This window comes from Schizophyllum commune, assembly GCF_000143185.2.
Source record: "Schizophyllum commune H4-8 unplaced genomic scaffold SCHCOscaffold_4, whole genome shotgun sequence".
NCBI lineage: Eukaryota > Fungi > Basidiomycota > Agaricomycetes > Agaricales > Schizophyllaceae > Schizophyllum > Schizophyllum commune.
Genome location: NW_026089541.1, coordinates 240,428 through 261,113, shown reverse-complemented (window position 1 = coordinate 261,113; position 20,686 = coordinate 240,428). Strand labels below are relative to the sequence as shown.

Genomic DNA, 20,686 nt, shown 5'->3' with positions numbered 1-20,686 from the left:
GGCCCGGAGGTTGCACGAGGGTCCACCGCTTAGAAGCGTAGCCGTGAATTCACGGCTACTTGGGAACAGCCCGCCTCGAATTCGAGGCGCACTGAGCTCCTTCTCAGCGGAGAACCACTTCGCGGCACGCCTCCCGCTCACGAGCATCCCCACGCGGTCGGCAGCCACCGCAAAGTGGACACTGTGGGATCTCGTGAGTGATCTCCGTCTACCTGGTCAAGCTGTATCCGTTCGCTACTAGGCATAGTCGACGCCTGCGCAGGGAGGAGGCCGAATTTACGGGATCGCCGATCGACGCTGGTCGCGTCGAACGCCGTTCAGTCTCAGCCCCGCTCGCCCGAAGCCGTATACCACGGCTGTCCCTCCAGTACCGACGTCACTCATCCTCGGACTCCCCTCTCACTCCGATCTCCGACGCCGCCTCCCTCAACCTTGAGACTTTCGCCGCTAATCAGACTCAAGAACACGTCTCTCTGTTCGACATCCAGCTTGACCTCAACATGCCGGACTCGACGCCCGGTTCAGCCGCTGAAGTGGAGCGCGAAATGGAACGCAGTAGCCGTTCCCCTCGCGAACCTTCCCCCACTCGGAGCCAGCTTGGGCGTAACCGTCTCGAGACGATACGAGTCATGTACGAAGACGAGATGTCCAACGCCGACGCTCTCCTACCGACCGAGCTTCGCTCCCTGAGGGGACGAGTTCACAAGTACGCCACCCGGCGTGAGTTGACGATCAGCGACATCGTGGACTGCGGCAGGGCCACGGGAACTGATGAACCTCGTTACGCCGTCAAGTACGATCTCACTAAGCCCGTTTTCGACACCGTCTCGAAGATGCAGCTGGTACTCACCTCCCTCACCGCGTACCTGCCCGAACGCACCCACACGTACCAGATCGACCCGAAGGACGCCTTCAGCCGGATCCTCTTGCACGCCGCCTCCCTTCAGGAACTGCAACTCGCTTGGGTAGGCCTAACAGGGCGACTAATGGGTGCCGAACGAGTGTACGAGAAGTATTTCGCGGAAGCGCTGAGGGCGAACGGCGTGAACGACGCGGAGCTACACTCGCAACCGACCACCACTCCGTCGACCGTCTACCGGAAGATAGAGGAGGAAGAGGATCCCCACCGACGGCTGCGGTTAGCTCTGGGAGGGCTGCCCAACGCCAGGGCGGCGACGGATGGGCCCCGCTCAGGGAGAGCGGTCGAGCAATTCCTGGACGCAGACGTCCGGGAAATGACTCGGGTACCGACCCCTATCGCGAGAGCCTTCCCTCCGCGCGAAGCAGAGCCCAACCCCGCGCTCGTCTACTACGACGAGCTCGATCGGAGACGGGAGATACCCCCGAGGACGACGTACGAAAACCCGCTGGGGTATTCGCCCGTGGACTCGCCGCGAGGACGTACCGAATCGTGGAGGCGAGGCGTGGACCAAACCGCTCCTCCACAACCACCGCCTCTGCCGCCTCGGCCTCCAGCACCGCCGCCCCCGGCGCCACCCGTCGACAAAGGAGGCCAAAGCCCGCATTCGTCATCGTCTTCCAGTACGACCAGCCACGAGTCGTCAGACTCGTCGTCCTCCTCTTCGAGCTCGACGTCAGACTTCTCGTCTAGACCTTCCGAGCGCCGCCACCGTCGACGGCGAGGCCGGCTTTCGACGTTCCAGGAAATGCACTTACAGCCGATCGAGGAGGAAGACCCTCCTCCTGACCCGTCGGATCACTCTTCAGACGCGGGGAAGCGGAGAAAGAAGAAGCGGTCCAAGGACAAGAAGAAGAAGAAGAAGAAGGGCGCGGAAGGAGGAGGAGGGGGCGATCCCCCCCGGCGACGAGACGAACCCGGTCAACGCGTCGAAGGCGCCCATCCCGGGCATCAACCCCGTCATCAAGCCCGAGAGCCTACCTTCGTGGGATGGCAACCGCAACACGGCCATGGTGTACTTCTGGAACATCGTGGAGTTGGCGCGACAAGGGGGAAGGATGCCCCAAGCTTTGGGTGAGTGGTTGTGGGCAAGGTTGGTTCCTAACTCCCCAGTTCAGCGTTGGTATATGACCTTGAGCGAAGCGCGCAAGGACTACATGAGGGAAGGGCACAGCAATTACATTTCGTCCATCCGTCGGCATTACCTAGGACCAGCTTGGATGAGTGCGCTCTCGTCCGACTTCCGCATGCAGCACTTCCGCGACCCGAAGAACCCTCGTGAATCGCCGCAGGACTTTATTCACCGCCGGATCATGTACTGCAGGTCGCTGGGCTACGCGACTGAGGACTCTCGGCACGAAGCGAAGTTGATCATGGACGTCGCCCCTAAAGGATGGAAGCTGATGCTGAACTTCACCTCCGTCAAGAGCACCGACGAGTTGCAGGCACGGGTCATCGAGCACTCGGAGGACCTGGTGCTGGCTTACACGCGCGACAAGAGGCTCGAGACCGCAGCCGAGAGACCACCGTCGCGTCCTTCCTGGCGTGCGTCCGCTGGGGCCGCCAAGGACGTCGCGCACGCTTACGACGTGGAGACGATGGAGGAGGAAAGCGAGGAGCTTCCAGTATCGGGCGAAGGAGCGGAACCGGAAGGACTGCAACGCGACTTGTTCGCCGTCGCGTACGCGGTCGCCGCCAAGAGGGCCGCCGCGAATACCTCGTATTCTTTCCCGGCGAGGGACGATGTCCTGTCTAAGGGCAAGAAACCGCCTCCCGGACCGTGTTTCGCCTGCGGCAGCCTCAAGCATTGGAATAAGGACTGTCCGCATTGGAACGAGTTCGAGAAGCGGCGCCGGGAGACTGGCTTGCTGGTCGAGTCGGCCGCCGATCTAGCTTACGACACGGCGTATGTCCTGGCCGTGGAGCAGGGTTTTGACCGGGCGTCCCGAACTCTCGCGGGCGGCGAGCAGGGAAGGAGTAAGACCCAGGAGGAGACCGAAGGCGGTGACATCGGCGAGAGGGAGGAGGTGTTGCTGATGGGAGTTTCGCCGTTCGTGTCGAAAATAGAAGAAATTGCAGATGATTATTGGCATAGAGGGGAGTGTCTCCCGGTCGAGTCCGTGTACTACCTGGAATCTATATGGGAAGGGGACGGTGACGCTGAGGGGCTGGAAGGACGAGGAGTTAAGGAGGAGATCAACTTGGCTTGCGCGGAGGAGCCGCCACCTCTGGACGAGGCGTTGGCGGCCCTTAAGCCTTATGATCCAGGGAAAATTCGTCTGGTTCCACGGAGGGGAGCGCTAAGATTGCCTGATGGCAATACCTCAGTTCTGAGCGTGAGGGGAAGAGTGGGGTCTTCCCGCGACGTGGAAGTCGACCTAAGGATCGACTCGGGCGCGAGCGTCACCCTGGTCTCCCTCGGTCATTACCACAAGCTGATAAGCCCGCCGCCGATCCGAACTGAGGAAGGTTCGCGCCTGATGCAGCTCACGAAGCGGGACGCCCCGGTGAAAGGGAAAGTGCGACTGTCATTCCAGATCTTCTGCAACGACGGCACCACGCTGGAGATGGACTGCGAGGTACAAATCGTCGAAGGAATGACCGTGCCCGTCCTCCTCGGGGAAGATTTTCAACAGGCGTACGAGTTGTCGGTGCGCCGTGCGCTGGAACTGGACGGGACTAGTTCCACGACCATCGAATTCGGGGGCGCGCCCGAACATCCCATTTCCGCTACTCCTGTACGACGAAGCCCCGACTACGACCGGGTCGCTAAGTCATTTCTGGGGGAAATGCCAGCCGAGAAGATCGCGCGGGGGAGCTTCGTGTCGAGAGCCAAGCAGAAGCTACGGGAAAGAAAAAGGAAAGCTGAGATCTTAGACTCCCTTATCCTCGCCGCTAAGGACACCCGACTGCCCCCTAACACTTGCGTTAAAGTGGAGGTGCTCGGCCCCTTTGAGTCCCCGGGGGAATGGGTGGTGGAGAAGATCCTGCTCTCCTCCGACGACGACCGTTTTCTGGCGGTCCCAAACACTATCATCTCGTCGGCCGCCCCCTTTGTACCTCTGGCTAACCCGTCAGACTCACCCCGAATGATCAGGAAGGGCGAAGTACTCGGTCGAGTGATCCCTGCTCAGGAGTACTTCGACAAGCCCGGGTCGCAGGAGAAGTTGGACAAGATGAAGAGACACGCGGATTTGATGGAAGGATTATGCAGGGCGAGGATGGCGAGTCCGGAGAACCAGAAGAAGACCAAAGCGCGAGCCCCAGACAAGGCGTGGAGGATGCCTCATCCGCAGAACTACGGAGCTTGGGCCGCCGGTCAAGAGCCCGCCAGAAGCCGCTTCCACATGCCCGACGAACAGGCGTACAGCACTTGGGCCCAACCGCCTAAGAAGCCACCGGACAGAGCTGAGGAGGAGGCAGAGGACGAGTACGGCCCAAAGACAGCCGCTCTACCCGAGTCAGAACCTATCCCCAGCGAGCAATTCCGAAAGATTCTCGACGTAGGGGCGCTACCCGAGGAGCTGAAGGAGCGAGCGTGGAAGATGCTGGAGAAGCGAATCAAGGCATTCGGGCTGGACGGCAGGCTGGGGAATTACCCTGCGAAGGCGACCATCCGAACCAGGGAGGGCCAGATCCCCATCGCCGAGCCCATGCGAGGAGCGTCCCCGGCGAAGAAGGAGGTTATGGATCAGCAAATAAACGCCTGGTTCGCGCAGGGTGTCATCGAGCCATCCATTAGCCCCTGGAGCGCCCCGGTGGTGATTGCTTACCGCAACGGGAAGGCGCGTTTTTGCGTGGACTATAGACGGCTCAACGCGGTCACCATCCCGGACGAATTCCCCATTCCACGACAATCGGAGATCCTGGCGTCGCTATCAGGCGCGCAAGTATTATCTTCACTGGACGCGCTATCGGGCTTCACGCAGCTGGAGATGGACCCAAAAGACGTGGAGAAGACCGCCTTTCGTACGCATCGCGGTCTGTTCCAGTTTAGGCGCATGCCCTTCGGCCTACGAAACGGCCCGTCCATTTTCCAGCGCGTGATGCAATCCGTGCTGGCGCCGTACTTGTGGTTATTTGCTCTGGTGTACATCGACGACATTGTCGTCTATTCCAAGTCGTTTGAGGAACATCTGGAGCACCTGGACAGGGTGTTAGAAGCCATCGAGAAAGCGGGCATTACGCTATCCCCCTCGAAATGCCACCTTTTCTACGATTCCATTATCCTACTCGGTCACCGCGTCTCTAGGTTGGGGTTATCCACGCATTTGGAGAAGGTGAAGGCCGTGCTTGAACTGGCGCGACCGACGAAGGTAGCGGAATTACGCGCCTTTCTGGGCATGACGGTCTACTTCAGCGCGTTCATCCCGTACTACGCCGATATCTGCACCCCGCTTCACCGGCTCCTACGAAAAGACGTATCGTGGGAATGGGGACCGGAAGAGGAGTACGCCTTTGTACAAGCCAAGACCGCCCTGCAGCGCGCGCCGGTCCTCGGACATCCGCAGGAAGGGCAGCCGTACCGACTGTACACGGACGCGTCGGATTACGCGCTGGGTTGCGCATTGCAGCAAGTACAGGCTATCAAAATCAAGGATCTCGCAGGCACCAAGCTGTACGATAAGTTGCGAGAAGCGCACCAAGCGGGTCGGCCACCTCCACGACTGGTCACGAAGCTGTCGGACAAGTGCAATGACGCGCGAGTGGCGAAGGAATGGGCCGCGGAGTTCGAAGAAACAGAGGTTTACGTCGAACAGGTGATAGCGTACTGGTCGCGCTCGTTCAAGGGAGCGGAGGCGAGATACAGCACCACGGAGAGAGAAGCTCTGGCAGCCAAGGAAGGATTGGTGAAATTCCAGCCGTACATCGAAGGCGAGAAAATCCTCCTCGTAACGGATCACAGCGCGCTTCAGTGGGCGCGCACATACGAGAACAGCAATCGGCGACTAGCGAACTGGGGGGCGATCTATTCCGCATACGCGCCCGGACTGGAGATCATACACCGTCCAGGCCGCGTGCATTCTAACGTCGACCCTCTGAGCCGCATCCCACGCGCGCCGCCGCCGCATACCTCGCCAGCGAGAACGGAGGGACCAGCTTTATCGACAGACGAGGCTGCGGCGCAACTGCGCGAAGAGGCTGCGCTGCGAGCGCCAGCTACTAAGGTGTTCGAGACAGCTCACCTAGTCGATTGTCTGCAGGACCTCCCGAGCGCATACGCAGCAACCACACGAGCCGCCGCGCGTCGCCTTGCACGCGGGGGGGCTGAGGAGGCAGAGAAGACAGCGGAACCGAAGCGGGAGGAGGAGCAGACCGAGACTCGCGAGCAAGACGAGCCGGCGGAAGACGCGAGTGGCGAAGACTCCGACCAGGAGGATTTCATTCCAGGCGACGGTTACGAAGGGGTATTCACAAGACAGCCGGCAATACTATTGCGCATGGAGCCCGAGGAAGCCAAGGAGTTCGTCGACGAGTACCTCCAGGAGCTGTACTGGGAGCGAAGATGGAAAGATGCTAACGACGAGTCAACGACATTCACGCCGGGCCGACGCTTCCACAAGACGGAGGATGGACTCTTATTCTTCCTGGACGCCGACTTCCTGCCTCGCCTCTGCGTACCGGACAAACTGGTCCCGCGGATACTGAGGGCGGCGCACGAGGAACCGATGGAGTGCGCGCACGGCGCGGCGGCGAAAGTATGGGCGAAGCTGTACCCCAAATTCCACTGGCGGCACATGCGCAGGACCATCGACGCATTCTGCAAATCCTGCGACGTCTGTCAAAAAGTCAAGTTCGACAACTTTAGGAAGTTCGGCACCCTGATACCTAATCCCATACCGCCGCACCCGTACGACTCAGTGTCGATGGATTTCATCACGGGTCTACCGGAATCGCACGGCTTCACGGGTATATTCGTGATAGTGGACCGATTCACAAAGCACGCCCAATTCTTACCGATCCCCGCCAAATTCGACGCTCAGGCAGCAGCGGAGGTATTCGTGAGGAACGTAGCGACGCGGTACGGCCTCCCGTCCAGCATCATAGCGGACAGAGACCCGCGATGGGTCTCCGACTTCTGGAAGGAGATGTCCAAGCTACTAAGGACACGAATGATGCTCTCCTCGGCACACCACCCCCAGCACGACGGACAGACCGAGGTCCTAAACCGAACGCTCGAGACGATGCTTCGAGCCTACGTAGCGAGCGACACCAGCCAGTGGGCATCGCTGCTACACCTCCTCGAGTTCGCCTATAACTCAGCCGAGCATAAGAGCACCGGGGAAGCCCCCTTCAAGCTGCTGCTCGGGCGCGTTCCCCGCTCACCCCTCGATGCGGTATACGAAGGACGGCTGAACGCCACCGAACCTCCCACGGACAAAGACTTGGAGGAATACCTGGCGCAGCTGGACGTTGCGCGGCAAGCGGCGAGGGACGCAATCGCGCTGGCGCAGGAAGAACAAGCGAAAGCGTACAACCGAGGGAGGAAGCCTGCGCCCGTCTTCGCGGAAGGGGAGAGGGTGCTGGTCAACCCGCATTCGCTTGAGTGGGTGGAGGCGAAAGGGAAGCCGAAGCTCAAACAGCGGTGGATAGGTCCATTCGAGGTCGCGCAGAGGATCAGCCCCAATACCTACCGGCTGCACATGAGCGACAAGTACCCCGGCTTCCCGGTCTTCAATATACAGCACCTTAAGCGCTATCGCGAAAATCCCCTGCCAAAGGACGAACCCAGAGCCACCTTACCGGAGACGCGAGGCGAGGAGAGGGCCAGCAAGGAGTATGAAGTCGAGAAGATCGTTGAGCACAAGTGGGACAAGAGGAAGAGGAAGCGAGTATACAAGGTACGGTGGGTGGGGTACGGCCCCTTTTACGATACGTGGCAGACGCAGAAGGACCTGAAGAACGCGGATGAGGTCCTGAGGAAGTATAAAAGGCAGCATAATTTACGGTAGTACCGCCGAGCGAGGCTCGGATAATGCCGGTCGGGCCGGCAGGCAGCCACGTGCCCGCACGTGCCGACCGCGCTGTAGCATACGCGATTTTTCCCGACTGCTTCTACGTTCTACTTCCACCACTCGAAAGGAGCGTGGTCAAATTTGGCTGCCCTCCCTAGAGTCCTGCTCTTCGTCGAATTCGGCGTCTAGCGGGTATATCATGACTTTCTACTTTTTCATCGCCCTGGGCGCAGACGCCCCTCCTCTCCAGGTCTACCACTTCGAGCACGGAGATACTTGGGTCGCCATCGGCGGCTGCTACGAGGATCTACTGCAGAGCCCCCGCGCGGAACGCCTGCTGCGCCCCGAGGACCGCGAGGACGGCCCCGGACCACGCTGGATAGTCATCCCTTTCCTCTGGCGCCCATACGGACCCTCCACCGTCATCTCGAGCCGCGATCCGGTGGCGCCCCTCCTCTGGAAGCCTGATATCCCCGACCTCCTGACGAACCGCGAGGGCAGCCGCATCGCGGCGGATAGGATTCAACAAATGATGGACGCCGCCCGCGCTTTCGTGCAGATCGCCGAGCGACTGCGCGATTCAGCACCACCCGCCTTCTTCCTCCGCGACGGCGCGCGCATCAAGCCGACCGACGTAGACTTCCTGAGCATCCAGGGACGAGGCGAAGCCGACTGGATCCTCGAACGCGCGCGCGAATTCAACACGGCGGCGATGGACCACGTCTCCTTCACTGCATGGTTCACCCTCAACTTCCGCGGCTGGGAGGAAGTCCTGTCGCCCGAGCAGCTGGAGGTGGTGCGTGCCTGCCAGTTCAAGGATCGCCCCAAGAAGGGGTGTCTTCTTAACCTCCTAGTCGACTACCCTCTCGTCAACTTCGAGCGTTGGATTAAGCACAAGGTGCCCATATACTACATCTTCACGGAGGCCATGTACTACCTCGACCGCTTCGTGCGCGTTCGCCCGGACATCATCCAGGACTATTGGGAAAGGAGGCAGTGTCAGAACACGGAGGAGGACCTTAAGGACTTCTACTGTCTGGTGGAGCCGGCGACGATCGAGTACGACGACTTCTTCCAACAACGCCTGCAGCGACGAACCTTAGTCGACACCCCTCGCTTCCACTACCGGCCGCAAGTCATGTACTCGGTACAGATCTGCCAGGGGTACCGCCCGTACATCGTTCACAACCCTACCCTCGCCAAACTCCTTCTCGAGCGCTACGAGGCGATCAACAGACCTGAGACGCCGGGCAGGATCCGGATGGCGCGCTGGGCCGCCCGCGAGCCTTACCGGGGGCCGGAGGACGAGAGAGAATTCACGATGGACCCTGGCACGACGGGGCTACCCTCCGACCTCCCCTTTGCCGATAAGTCGTTTGACCGCGACTCGCAATGGGTCGAGAACGACTACCTGACCTTGCGCGAGCTCTTCAAACTGTCATTCGCGCCACGGCCCGGCGAGGCCTACAATATTGAAGGAGGACGGTCGGCCTTCCCTTTGGAAGAAGGGGGTGGTTTGAAGGAGTTCGAGAAGGAGCTCGTCGCACGCGCGGTGTATGAAGGGAAGAAGCGCCCCGAGGAGTACCTGGAGTTCCACGACTGGGAGATCGGATGGGGAGGGCAAGTCGAATGGATGCTGTCCATCGCCCAGACCGCTTCAGCGGTATCCGACGACGCAGAGATGGGCGACCCCCGTCCACTCGAGGAAGGAGAGCTGACCGACGACAGCCACGGGTCCAGCTCCGAGTCGGACGAGTTCACGACCGCTCCTCTGAGCAGGCCTTCGCTCGGACAGCGCATCACGGACCCCACGACAGGCGAGCCAGTATGGCAAAGAGGGCTCGCCGCGCGGTTGTCGTCCCCGAGCGAGGTCGATAGGCGCCGGGGAAGGCGCACGCGGTGGGACGACGAGAGCTCCGAGGGAGAAGGAACCCCCGCCAGCAGTGTCGCCTCGTCCGGGCGAGTCTGGCAGACGGAGAGGCGGAGTGCGTCTCCAGTACGAACGTCGCGCCTCGCCGACCCGGGACGGACCTCCAGCAAGGTGTACAGCGAAGGGCACACGCGCTGGAAGGAGGTTGAGGAGGGCTTCTGGAGACAGCTGGACGAACTAGCCAACCGCATGACCATGCCCCGAGGACCTTACGTGCGCGACGACGTACGACGACCAAGGATCGATTGGAGCGACGACTTCGTGGCGCGCGGACTCCTACATGTGCACGGCTGGGAGGACCGCGTTCGCCTGCTCCTCTACACCATCTACCACCGGTCCCTCCGTACGCCAGTCCACGTGCTCGACTTCGTCGTGGAGAAGGGGATGAAGGTTTCCTTCCTCGTGCCTCGCGATCCGGTGCCGACGCTGGCGCAGATCGGCTCGCGCAACCCTCCCTCGTCAACGCTCTTTTCCCCGCTGTCGGGAAGAACACCGAGGGAAGTATTCCGCATCTGGGAGAGTCAGTTACAAGGTCCTGCCTGGGCGAAGACGCACTTCGCCGCTTTCCTAGCCGAGGGGGGCACCATCGCGTATCTCGTGCGGCACTACGCGAAGGACTACCTCGACTGCGCAGGGTCGGGGGTGAGCCCGGAGAGCCGAGCCTACACGCTCAATAGCTTTCCCCTCCCCGTTAGCTGCAAGCTCGGCGGCAACTACTTCGTGGTGCGAGACGTCGCTGGAGATACGGAGCTGGAGGCTATCGGGGGGCAGGTCGCCAACTCCCGCGACGAGATGAACCCGTACTACGTCGTTCCCCCGACAGCGACCTTCGACTCTCCGGAATGGATCATCGGCACGGGCGAATGGGGCGAAGCGGAGGAGGCGTACCTCAACGAGGTCCTGCACCGTTGGAAGACCGGGAAGGAGACGAAGCTGAGGACCGCGGTACAATGGGCGAAGCACGCCGGCGTCTGGGCGCACGCTTACAAGCAACGCCGGCCGGAGGAAGCTAAGCGCGAGCGTGTCCCGAGCGGCAGCGAATGCGAGGAGTGGTGCAAGAAGTTGGAGGAGGCTTTCGGCGTATCCCTCGAGTTCCGCAAGGTCGCTGACTTGGTCAAACCACTCAAGGCCAAGAACCTGCGACAGTTCCGCTGAGACCTGCGTCACGCGTGGAGAGTGGGGGGCTTTGTGAGGGACTGGGACGACGGGGACTCTCCCCCCGCGACGCGGAGTAAGGCGACTATTATCTTTTCCAATCACTTACCTTTTTGTTACGGACTCACGAGGACTCGTACGTACATAGGCGCCCACAGCGCCTTAGATAAGCATACATACGCACGTGGCGACGGCGGCGCGACGCGACCGCCGTCGGGAATATACGACACCTTTCTATCTCGCAAACCCCATCAGCCCTTCTCGACGTCTAAGACGCATCGAGCAGGGGCCCGGAGGTTGCACGAGGGTCCACCGCTTAGAAGCGTAGCCGTGAATTCACGGCTACTTGGGAACAGCCCGCCTCGAATTCGAGGCGCACTGAGCTCCTTCTCAGCGGAGAACCACTTCGCGGCACGCCTCCCGCTCACGAGCATCCCCACGCGGTCGGCAGCCACCGCAACTCTGTGTTCCATGCGACGATGACAAGGTCGAAAGGGATGAGGGAAAGAGGACGTCAATTGGGTCTGGGCTTGTTGAACAAAGCCCATGAAATTTGGACGATCTCCTTCCTCACACCGTCCGCCCTAGCGTCATTCCCCGTGAGACGGAACAGCATCTCCAACGCAACATAAAGGATGTAGTAGTATCGCAACCCCTCCGCTCCCTCCTTGCGCATGAGGGCAATGCGCCCAAGCGTCGTCTTGAGCGCCGTGGAAGGATCACCAGCGAGAGGGTCCTGAACACGGCTAAAGGCATCGATTTCCAGGAGCCGTGCGTCGGATGCGACGGGGTCCAAGCACGACTTGCAGGTGCATTTGAATCCGTAGGAGGCGAGCACAGACTTGCGCTCCTCGTACAGCGTACCCAAGCCTGCGTACGAGATGTAAATCTCTTCTCCTGCTTTGATAGGCCGCACGGGGCGAAGGAACATGGCAAAAAGGTCGGTGTCAAAGTGCCAATACGCATTAGGGCGGCAGCTAGAGAACAGGTCGGTGACCTGGATGCGGAGATAGGAGAACTCGTCATACCTGTGATTCACGCGCGAGATTTCGTCCATAACAACAGAGAATAAATCGCCGGGAAAATTAGGCATGCCCCTGTATGCGTACTTTTCCGACACGGCTAAGCCATTGGTCCTGAAGCGCCCGACCAAAGGGCCACTTCCATCGCCTTCGTGTATATTCTTCAGCGCCCTGTACGCCGAGCTCCGCTCGGGAGGCATTCTCTCCAAGAGCGTCTTCAGATAGCGCTCCAGGGACTTGAATTGCGCCTGCGAGAGCTCCCTCTTGGTCACCGAGGGCGGCATCCCATTGGGGAAGTCCTCAGGACTTGGCGGAAGCCTGACGGGTGCCATGATCAGAGGCCTCTCGGCGAGGATAAGATCTCCGGTTTGAAGGTCTCGCGCAGCAAACATTCCGAGGCCCTTTCCCTCGGCCGGCGCGATGCGGTACGCGGGCGTCTCGTTTCGAGGAAGTACGATGGAGGGCCGCGCGGATAAGGTCGCGTGGATGGATCGCTCAGTCGCCGAGTCGACTATAGCTTCGCACCAACCGTCGAGCTCTTCGGCATGCGAGGGAGTGGGCTTGCGAGCGGGAAAGGATGTGTAGACGATATCGAAGGTAGGCAAAGGGATGTTCTTGCCCTGGGCCCGAGCGCGCCGCTCCGGAGGGAAGGCAGGCGCATCCGAAACAACTGTTTTGGGTTCAGCAAAGTCAGGGCGACCACACAGCTCACAATGGACGCACGCTCGTCAGCAATCTTCCCCCTGTTAGGAATGACGGGATCGCTTGAGGCTGTCGACACCACTGGCCCGATGTCAGGGTCATCGGGCGATCCAGAGAGGTCCGCGCCACCCGATTTGAGAAACCCGCGCTTGAAGTTCATGATGGCGAGGGTCGAGGAAATGGGGGATGGCAGCGCTCGCCGCTTTTGAGCATCGCGAGGAAGAGCTTCTTTTCGTGACTGTGCGAAGACTTGACGAAGACGGGTACCTCTGGCCGAGAAGGGCGCCGGTCCGAGTACCCAGGGAGCATATGCTGGAGAGCACATCGACCGGGTGGTGCGAGAGATACGATCAGTCTCTTCGTATTACGAAGTTCGCATCTCGTGCTCAATGGGCAACCATTAATGATGAAGTTGAGCCTGAGATTGCCGTTGTGTGCCGTACGTCCTTCGCAATGATTTTGAGAAAACAGTATCCCATTGTCGCGCAATATCTCTCGTCAGAGAAAAAATGGCGCCAGGAAGGAAGTGGTTGCAGGAGACAAGAACAAGACCGAGAATCAACGACGGACTCGGAACCTCCCGAACTCGTACAGGGGTTTATTCTCACGCTTGCTAACGTTCCCAAACTACATTTCAGAGGACGGAAGGAGCTCTCTAGATGTTTACATTATCAGTGATACAATCCCCTATATATCTTTAAAAGAACAAGCTAAACCCAGGCTCGTTGAAGTGAGCCCACGAAAGCCGGTCGCTTTCCTTCTTGACTTCGGCAGCCCGAGCGAGGTCGCCCATCAAACGGAAGGTCATCTCCAGCTGGACGTAGAGACTCTTGTACTGCTGCAGCTCCTCTAGCCCCTCCCTGCGAATGAGGGCGATGCGGCCAAGCGTCGCCTTGAGCGCGCCAGATATATCACCGCGCTGCAGCTGGCTCTCCAGAGGCGTCGCGATCTCCAAGCGCCGCGCGTCGGATGCGGCGGGGTCCAAGCACGCCTCGCACTTGCACTCGAAACCGTAGGGCGCGAGCTCGGCCTTGCGCTCCTCGTATGGTGGACAGCCTCCAGCGAAGTATGAGATGCAGATCTCCTCGCCCGCTTTGATGGGGCGCACGGGGCGCAAAACCATAGCGAACCACTTGGTGTCGAAGAAGTTTCTTGCGTTCGGGCGGCAGCTGGCGAAGTGAACCGTACGTGCGTTAGCATGAGTATGCCGCACGGCGAGCGAGCTGCGCCCAGCGTACCTGTGATTCGCGCGCGAAATGTCCTCCAGCACGACGGAGAAGATGCCCGCCTCGTCTTCCTTGCCCATGAACTTGTACTTCCCCTCGATCCCAATCCCATTCGTCCGGAAACGTCCCATGAGCGGACCGCAACCGTCGCCCTCATGGCAGTTCGTCAGCGCTTCATATGCAGCGCGCCGCTCGGGGGACATCTTCGCCACCAGACGCTCGATCTGCCGCTCCCCCGCTTTGAACTGCGCCTGGACGAGCTCCCTCTGCGTGATGTCGACCGGCACCCCGTCAGGGTAGTCCTCCGCGCTCGCCGAATTGATCACGGGGGCCATGACCAGAGGACGCTCGGCGACGATGAGATCGCCAGTCTGCAGGTCGCGCGTAGCGATCATCCCGAGGCCTTTGCCCCCGATCGGGGCGATGCGATACGCGGGGGTTTTGTTGCGGGGGAGTTTGGGTGGCGGGTGTTCGGCGAAGAATTTGAGGGTGGAGCGCTCCGTGTCCGAGTCGACCAGCGCTTCGCACCAACCGTCGCGCATCTCAGCCTTCGAAGGGTTGTCCGAGCGCGCAGGGAGCGTCGTATAGACGAAGTCAAGCTTGGGGAGGGGAACCTTCCCCCCGTCCTTGAACCAAGCGCGCGTCTCCGCAGGTATGGCCGGAGCATCTGAGTTCTCTGCGCGATCATCAGTACGATGGTAGAAGTCGAAGATGCAGTGGACGCACTGGCATTGGCGATGGTCATCTTCTCAGGCCCAGCCGCTTTCTTTGCGCCTGTGTGGGCGCCTTCGCCATTCATCTTGGCGACATCGGCAGACGAGTATTCTTGGACATTCCAGCTCTCCAAAGGGGCGATCATCGACAGCTTCTTCGCGACCTCGGGCGGGATACTGATCGGTTTGGCACCTGTGCCCGTTGGCGCGCTACCAAAGGTAGGTACTGCCGGTGGGGATGTCGCATCCGGCACTGGGGTCTTCGTATTGATCACCGCGGGCGTCGCAGCCTCCGCGTTGGGCACTGCGACGGCTGGCTCAGGCTTAGGCGCTGCGCTGGCTACGCGCACTGTATCAGAGGTGTGATCAGCGCGATCGTTGAGTATCTTTCCCATGGGGCGCACCTGGTTCCGGCTCGACACCGCGACGCGCAATCGTCCGCTGGCCTCTGCTCGAGTTGAGGAATCCACGCTTGAAGTTCATGATGCCGGCGGAGTCTTGGGTAGCAGCAAAGTTCCGGGTGACGACAAGTCCTGTGTGGCGGCGAAGTCCCGAGTGGCGGTAAAGCGCTGATTGTAAACAAAGTCCTGGATGGCGACCCGGAAAGCCAAAGGATAACTGAAGTTATATCGCGCGAGGGGATAAAGGAAGGGGAACAACGCAAGGAACAGGACTCGGCGCTTCTGCACAATCGGCGCTTATGTACACCCTGTCGCCTGGCTTCTATTCCTCTCGTGACTTGCGACACCCTGCTGCGAACCTGAGCAGAACTGGATCGGTGCTTCTGGACTGAAGCGAAGTTGGTGAATCGGGGGTGATTCTGCCAGGGACCGCGCGTTGAGAACAACCAGACTTCATATCTAGGCGCCCACACTGCCTGCGGACAGAGGTAAGCCTCGATGAGGATCACTGAGATTCTCTATCATGCCGATAGACCGGTGGCGAGTTCTACACCCCTTCCGTCGTACATGGTTCGTTGACCGCAGTCCTTTCGGATCGTAATATTTTCCTTTGTATTCGCTGCAGTGGTGGTAGTCAGAAAGAAAGTTCGGAATATGCCGCGGCACCTTTTCTGTCTGACGTTCTCACGGCAAAGCTAGTTGACTTTCAGATAAATTTGCGCGCCAGAATGACTGCACAACTTGAGTCTTCTTGCGGCGAGGACGAGGCGTGCTCGGAAATGATGGTGTTATACACGGGTAATATGGTGTACACGTTCCATAAAGCCAATTGTTACAGGACGTATGCAAGCACCTTACTGCTCGTTGAAGAAGTTACTGCTCGCTCACAAAGACGGCGGCCATACCCATGCCGGAGCCGATGCACATGCTGGTGACGAACACCCTGTCGCCGTACTGCTTGGCGATGTTCAAACCGGTGGCGATTTGCCGTGCGCCAGCTGAAAGTTTCATCAGCAGCGCGTCCTGACGACGGTAGAGGCTCGACTTACTGCAGCCGAGTGGGTGGCCCATGGCAATAGCACCGCCGTGCTTGTTGACCTTCTCGAACGGAATGCCAATGCTCTTGATCGAGTACACGGCTTGCGACGCGAAGGCCTCGTTAATCTCGTAGAAGTCAACGTCCTCCTTCGCCAAGCCCGTCTTCTCCAAGACGCGGGGGATGGCGACAGCGGGGCCAATACCCATAATCCGCGGCGGGACACCGACGACCGCGCCCGCGACCCACTTGCCCAGCACGGGCAGCCCAAGGCGCTTCGCAACCGAGCGCCGCGTGAGCAGCACCGCCGCCGCGCCGTCCGACACCTGCGACGCATTCCCCGCATGCGTCGTCCCCGTCTTCGAGAACGCGGGCTTGAGCTTGGCGAGGCTCTCGGGCGTGACGCCGTCGCGGATGCCGTCGTCCGCGTCGACGAGCACGGGCCGCGCCTGCTCCGTCTTCGGGTCGATCACCGTCGTCTGCACGGGCACGATCTCCGCGCGGAACTTGCCCGCCTTCTGTGCCGCCGCCGCCTTCTGGAACGACTTGGCCGCGAACGCGTCCTGCTCCGCGCGCCCGATCCCAAAGTCCGCCGCGACGTTCTCGGACGTGATGCCCATGGGGATCAGGCAGTCCTCGGCCTCCTTCGTCTTGAGCACCTCGTCCGAGTAGCCGTCGGGCGCCGCGCCGGGGCCGTAGCCAAAGGTCATGGACTCGACGCCGCTGCCTGCGAGGGGTGTGAGCGAGGGGGAGCTGGTATGTGATGAGGGGGGAACGCACCAATGCCAATGTCAATCTCCCCCGCGAGAATCTCGTTCGCAATCTGGTTGACCGCGGTCAGGCCTGACGAGCACTGCCGGTTGACGGTGTTCACGGCGCTCGTGTTGGGGATGCCGGCGTGCAGCGCGGCCATGCGCGCCTGCGTAGCGCCTCCGCCCGGCGGGAGAACGTTGCCAACCGCGACGTCCTCGATCAGCTTGGGGTCCAGGTTGACGTTCTTGTACACCGCGCGCAGGACGTGCGACAGCAGCTCTTCCGGGCGTGTGTTGCTGAAGCCTCCCTTCCTCGCCTACCCCGCTTCGTCAGCTGGGGGACACCTGGACGTAGACGCGTCGCGCACCTTTGTCATCGCCGTACGGACCGCAGCGACAATAACGACATCATTGTCGTTCTGCTGAAGAATCTTCGAGCGTGCTGCAGACATGACGATAGTTCTGAGATATGCGAGGAGGTGAAGGTACAGAGCAAGTTCCAATAACCAGGTCTTCACGGTTATGAACAGTTGTGGATTTCACATGCGAACCCCGCATCCGGGCCGGTCTCGGTAGTCGGCGACTGTACTGAGCGAGCATGTGCCAAGTCTTTCATGTTGGGGAGGACTGGAAAAAGCGCCGACAAATTTCTTTGTGGATATGGAGGGCGAAAGAACGATGTTTTCTTGCACAGAACATCCATTTACTGTGACATGTCCCGGAACGGGATATGTCACACGTCACGTTTTGACTCTTCTCCCGAACCGTCATCATTTACACGGATGAACATCGAAGGATGGTGCACCAAAGTTGGCTTGCGACGCGCTCTGATACCCTGCTACCTTGTAAGAGGAAATTTTGGCCACCGTATTGTACGAAATCCGGCATATTCTCCTCGAAAATGATGCTAGTCCTTCGACAAACGGCGACGCCTCTTCTCCGGCTATCGCCCTTCGCCCCTCCTAAACCAACATCGATTGTCTCTGGATTTTGATGCAGACACAAGGGTCATGGTGGTCAAGCAGTTCTTGGCAGAAGCAGTTTGTCCATGAAATGGCCCGTCTTCCGCATCCCAATCATCCTATTGAAGGCTCGTTCTGACGTGCACGCCGCCCACACGCCCCCCGTCCCCCTGCGACAAAATGACTCAGCTGAGGATGATTTTGCTGATGGATTGTCAGCTCATACGAGTCTGCTCTGCGCGAACTTGTTCTGAGCGGAATCGTACCATGTCCCTGAAGGAAAACATTATGCCGCCATACTCAATTTGTTCGCCTCAAAATAGAGCGAGCGCCGCTGAACCTGGTGGCAAGCTTCAAAACTTCACTCTCTCGCCCATCTGCCTCCGCGCCTTGCCTTCAACATGACTGTATTCACGCCGGAGCAAGACCTCCCTCGGCCGAAGGACGTCGGTGTCCTGGCATTGGACATCTACTTTCCCTATTGGGTGCGTGTTCGGATGCGTCCAAAATCATGAAGTTGCCCTCATCTACATACAGTGTGTCTCTGAGCTCGAAGACTATGATGGAGTTTCGAAGGGCACATACACCATCGGCCTGGGGCAAGAATATATGGCATTCACTGATGACCGCGAGGACACCCACTCATTCGCGCTGAACGGTGCGTACCTGCTCGTCCTTTCCTTCCCCGCTTACCTAGGATCTATGTAGCTGTTTGCGGCCTCCTCGAAAAGTACAACATCGAACCAAATTCTATCGGCCGCCTCGAAGTCGGCACCGAGACCATCGTCGACAAGTCTAAGTCGGTGAGGACCGCCATCATGGATCTCTTCACCGACGCCGGCAACTTGGACGTCGAGGGCGTCGACTTGAAGAACGCGTGCTACGGACCGACCGCTGCGCTCTTCAACGCGATCAACTGAATCGAGTCCAGCGCGTGGGATGGCCGAAATGCGATCGTCGTCGCAGCCGACATCGCGCGGGTCCTGCGCGTCCGGCGGGCGATGCGGGCGCGGTCGCTATGCTCGTCGGGCCTGGTGCGCCGGTGGTGTGTATGCACCGCCACCCAATTTTCGAGACCGGGCTGAACGGCTGTTTCTCTGCTTGCTGTGTTCATGATTGGATGCTTGGCGCTGTGACGTCGTAACTACGCGGTGTGTATGGCATTGCTAGGTTCTTGAACGATCAAAGGACTGCGGGCGGGCGTGCCGCCTTTGGCCTGCATTTTTGCCGTGTTTGTTTGTGACCTGTGACATTAACCGCTCGGTTAAAAACCTGCCTCCGCTCCCTCTCTCCTCTCTGTCTCCAGCTCTCATCACTACCTCTGCCACTCTAACTCTAGACATGAAACGCGGTTTTATGAAAGGCAAGATCACAGGCCCGAAGGGCACCGCCAACAACAAGCCTCTAGCTCGAAGTGAGCGGCATTGCCACACGACATTATGTTGCGACTGACACGACCACTAGAGCAACCTGCAATCTCGAGCGATTCTGATCCCAGTGTCAAGCTAGCCGACTGGAATCTGCTGGACAAGAACACGCCGATCTCGGAGTTGACTGGCACGTCGCTGCATTTCTGTATGAGACTTTGGATGTTGACCTTCATACAGATGGCCCGTCGCACATAAAGCTCAGCTATGGTGTTGTCAAAGAAGCTGGTGAGTATCCTCTACGATACTGTCTTCTCATGCTCATGCGCGTGTAGGCAATCTGGACGGGTTCGTGCCACAGAAACTTCAATATACCGAGCTTGATCCATCGAGGCTCGACCATCCGGACGACACCACGATCCAAACCACCATTCCCGCGCAATGGAGTGACATCTCGCGGCATACAGCTGACGAGCTTCAAGACTCGTGGTGCGACGCCGTTGTTGATGCTGCCACCAAGCGCGAGATCTTCACGCAGCCCGGATTTCCTCGGCCCGTCCCGCGGCCTTCCACCCCTGCTCATCGCATCGCGCCCGCTGGCGCCAAAGGCCTCGGCATCTTCGCCACACGCAACATCAAGGGGGGAGAACTTATACTTGCCGAGCGCCCGCTGCTCATGACGCCGGCGACCATTCCTCCGATGAGCACAAACATACCTAGCCACTTCACCCTGCAACAGTTGACGCTGGCGAAGATGGCCGATTGGGAGATATATCTGAAGCAGTTCGTCAAGCGAATGTTGCCCGACCGCTACGAGAAGTTCATGGCGCTGTCGAACAACCACCAACACGATGGGAGCGGGGAGATACTGGGTCGCATCCGCACCAACGCGTTCGGTGTGACCTGCTTTAGGTACTTGAGGACGACGCGGGACAGCCCATACTCCGTCGTTTGCGACGAGTTGTCTCGCTTTAATCACAGGTGAGTTTAGTCATGGAGGTCACGATACCACTTACTGACTGTCGCTGCTATAGCTGCCGGCCAAATGGCAGCTATCACTTTGACCCTGCCTCCTTTTCTATGGCTGTCTACGCGACGCGCGACATCAAGATCGGCGAAGAGATCTGCGTGTCCTATGTTTCGGACTTCGCGCCCTACGAGGAGCGCAAGAAAAATCTCGCTCCCTACGGCATTGATTGCACTTGCGAGGCCTGCGAGGACCACGTCTCCTCAGATGCCCGGCGCTCCGAGATCGTCCCATTCCGCATGCCGGATTCGCAGACCGACCCTGAGGTAGAGCTGCGAAGGTACATCTCGCAGATCCTTCTCATCGAGAAGGAAGGGCTGGAAGGCTCAAGGCACTATGTGCAGAACCATGCAGGCATCTGTATAGTGGCACTTGGGCTCGGGAAGAGGGCCCTGGCGACGAAGTACCAGGCGCGCCTGGCGCAGCTAGCAAAGCGGCCGGAAACCATCAATCCCGACGTCCTCCTTGCAATTGCGATGGTATCTATGGTACTTAAGTAGCTTCCGTATCCTTTCTTC

General features: G+C 59.6%; 11 protein-coding genes across 11 annotated transcripts; 8 read left to right on the top strand and 3 right to left on the bottom strand.

Annotated features, from left to right (window-relative positions):
• Positions 1–181: 181 nt before the first annotated feature.
• Positions 182–4,426, top strand: SCHCODRAFT_02686158 (uncharacterized protein; the record flags this gene model as incomplete). Its single annotated transcript, XM_003033025.2, has 4 exons — positions 182–1,594; positions 1,764–1,993; positions 2,063–4,237; positions 4,290–4,426. The coding sequence occupies exons 1-4, from the start codon at positions 501–503 to the stop codon at positions 4,424–4,426; spliced, it is 3,636 nt and encodes a 1,211-aa protein (XP_003033071.1). The 5' UTR covers positions 182–500.
• Positions 4,427–4,464: 38 nt separating this feature from the next.
• SCHCODRAFT_01169208 (uncharacterized protein) lies at positions 4,465–5,216 on the top strand (the record flags this gene model as incomplete). Its single annotated transcript, XM_003033024.2, has 2 exons — positions 4,465–4,716; positions 5,172–5,216. The coding sequence occupies 2 exons, from the start codon at positions 4,465–4,467 to the stop codon at positions 5,214–5,216; spliced, it is 297 nt and encodes a 98-aa protein (XP_003033070.2).
• Positions 5,217–6,318: 1,102 nt separating this feature from the next.
• Positions 6,319–6,606, top strand: SCHCODRAFT_01058497 (uncharacterized protein; the record flags this gene model as incomplete). Its single annotated transcript, XM_050340957.1, has 1 exon — positions 6,319–6,606. A coding segment is annotated over one exon (288 nt), but the record flags the coding sequence as incomplete, so codon positions are not given.
• A 711-nt stretch (positions 6,607–7,317) lies between these two features.
• SCHCODRAFT_02454943 (uncharacterized protein) lies at positions 7,318–7,602 on the top strand (the record flags this gene model as incomplete). Its single annotated transcript, XM_050342572.1, has 1 exon — positions 7,318–7,602. A coding segment is annotated over one exon (285 nt), but the record flags the coding sequence as incomplete, so codon positions are not given.
• A 39-nt stretch (positions 7,603–7,641) lies between these two features.
• Positions 7,642–7,866, top strand: SCHCODRAFT_02476936 (uncharacterized protein; the record flags this gene model as incomplete). The annotated part of the gene is made up of 1 exon (XM_050342748.1): positions 7,642–7,866. A coding segment is annotated over one exon (225 nt), but the record flags the coding sequence as incomplete, so codon positions are not given.
• Positions 7,867–8,074: 208 nt separating this feature from the next.
• On the top strand, positions 8,075–10,960 carry SCHCODRAFT_02495290 (uncharacterized protein; the record flags this gene model as incomplete). Its single annotated transcript, XM_003033023.1, has 1 exon — positions 8,075–10,960. The coding sequence occupies one exon, from the start codon at positions 8,075–8,077 to the stop codon at positions 10,958–10,960; it is 2,886 nt and encodes a 961-aa protein (XP_003033069.1).
• Positions 10,961–11,133: 173 nt separating this feature from the next.
• SCHCODRAFT_02617253 (SET domain-containing protein) lies at positions 11,134–13,157 on the bottom strand. The gene is made up of 3 exons (XM_050344797.1): positions 12,706–13,157; positions 11,989–12,652; positions 11,134–11,937 (listed from the first exon to the last, which is right to left on the bottom strand). The coding sequence occupies exons 1-3, from the start codon at positions 12,842–12,844 to the stop codon at positions 11,475–11,477; spliced, it is 1,266 nt and encodes a 421-aa protein (XP_050200859.1). The 5' UTR covers positions 12,845–13,157; the 3' UTR covers positions 11,134–11,474.
• A 129-nt stretch (positions 13,158–13,286) lies between these two features.
• Positions 13,287–15,538, bottom strand: SCHCODRAFT_02617250 (SET domain-containing protein). The gene is made up of 4 exons (XM_003032416.2): positions 15,028–15,538; positions 14,637–14,972; positions 13,923–14,586; positions 13,287–13,853 (listed from the first exon to the last, which is right to left on the bottom strand). Exons 1-4 carry the CDS (start codon positions 15,104–15,106, stop codon positions 13,382–13,384), a joined length of 1,551 nt encoding a protein of 516 aa, XP_003032462.2. The 5' UTR covers positions 15,107–15,538; the 3' UTR covers positions 13,287–13,381.
• Positions 15,539–15,790: 252 nt separating this feature from the next.
• Positions 15,791–17,477, bottom strand: SCHCODRAFT_02617245 (thiolase). The gene is made up of 4 exons (XM_003032415.2): positions 17,181–17,477; positions 16,841–17,129; positions 16,074–16,787; positions 15,791–16,022 (listed from the first exon to the last, which is right to left on the bottom strand). Exons 1-4 carry the CDS (start codon positions 17,262–17,264, stop codon positions 15,898–15,900), a joined length of 1,212 nt encoding a protein of 403 aa, XP_003032461.1. The 5' UTR covers positions 17,265–17,477; the 3' UTR covers positions 15,791–15,897.
• Positions 17,478–18,175: 698 nt separating this feature from the next.
• Positions 18,176–18,694, top strand: SCHCODRAFT_02665054 (hydroxymethylglutaryl-coenzyme A synthase; the record flags this gene model as incomplete). Its single annotated transcript, XM_003033022.2, has 3 exons — positions 18,176–18,259; positions 18,312–18,432; positions 18,483–18,694. 3 exons carry the CDS (start codon positions 18,176–18,178, stop codon positions 18,692–18,694), a joined length of 417 nt encoding a protein of 138 aa, XP_003033068.1.
• A 421-nt stretch (positions 18,695–19,115) lies between these two features.
• SCHCODRAFT_02571065 (SET domain-containing protein) lies at positions 19,116–20,668 on the top strand (the record flags this gene model as incomplete). Its single annotated transcript, XM_003033021.2, has 4 exons — positions 19,116–19,188; positions 19,280–19,429; positions 19,477–20,122; positions 20,176–20,668. The coding sequence occupies 4 exons, from the start codon at positions 19,116–19,118 to the stop codon at positions 20,666–20,668; spliced, it is 1,362 nt and encodes a 453-aa protein (XP_003033067.1).
• Between the last annotated feature and the right edge of the window lie 18 nt (positions 20,669–20,686).

Bases quoted from the DNA above. Each gene is read 5' to 3' on its own strand.
- SCHCODRAFT_02617253 (XM_050344797.1), bottom strand. From the start codon at position 12,844: ATGAACTTCAAGCGCGGGTTTCTCAAATCGGGTGGCGCGGACCTCTCT. The intron at 12,653-12,705 runs GTGCGTCCATTG...AACCCAAAACAG, and splicing joins GGGGAAGATTGCTGACGAGC to TTGTTTCGGATGCGCCTGCC. The intron at 11,938-11,988 runs GTATGACGAGTT...CCTGTTCTCTAG, and splicing joins ATCTCGCGCGTGAATCACAG to CTGCCGCCCTAATGCGTATT.
- SCHCODRAFT_02617250 (XM_003032416.2), bottom strand. From the start codon at position 15,106: ATGAACTTCAAGCGTGGATTCCTCAACTCGAGCAGAGGCCAGCGGACG. The intron at 14,973-15,027 runs GTGCGCCCCATG...CCTCTGATACAG, and splicing joins CGGTGTCGAGCCGGAACCAG to TGCGCGTAGCCAGCGCAGCG. The intron at 14,587-14,636 runs GTGCGTCCACTG...ATGATCGCGCAG, and splicing joins GATGACCATCGCCAATGCCA to AGAACTCAGATGCTCCGGCC.
- SCHCODRAFT_02617245 (XM_003032415.2), bottom strand. From the start codon at position 17,264: ATGTCTGCAGCACGCTCGAAGATTCTTCAGCAGAACGACAATGATGTC. The intron at 17,130-17,180 runs GTGCGCGACGCG...GAAGCGGGGTAG, and splicing joins TCCGTACGGCGATGACAAAG to GCGAGGAAGGGAGGCTTCAG. The intron at 16,023-16,073 runs GTAAGTCGAGCC...TGAAACTTTCAG, and splicing joins GGGCCACCCACTCGGCTGCA to CTGGCGCACGGCAAATCGCC.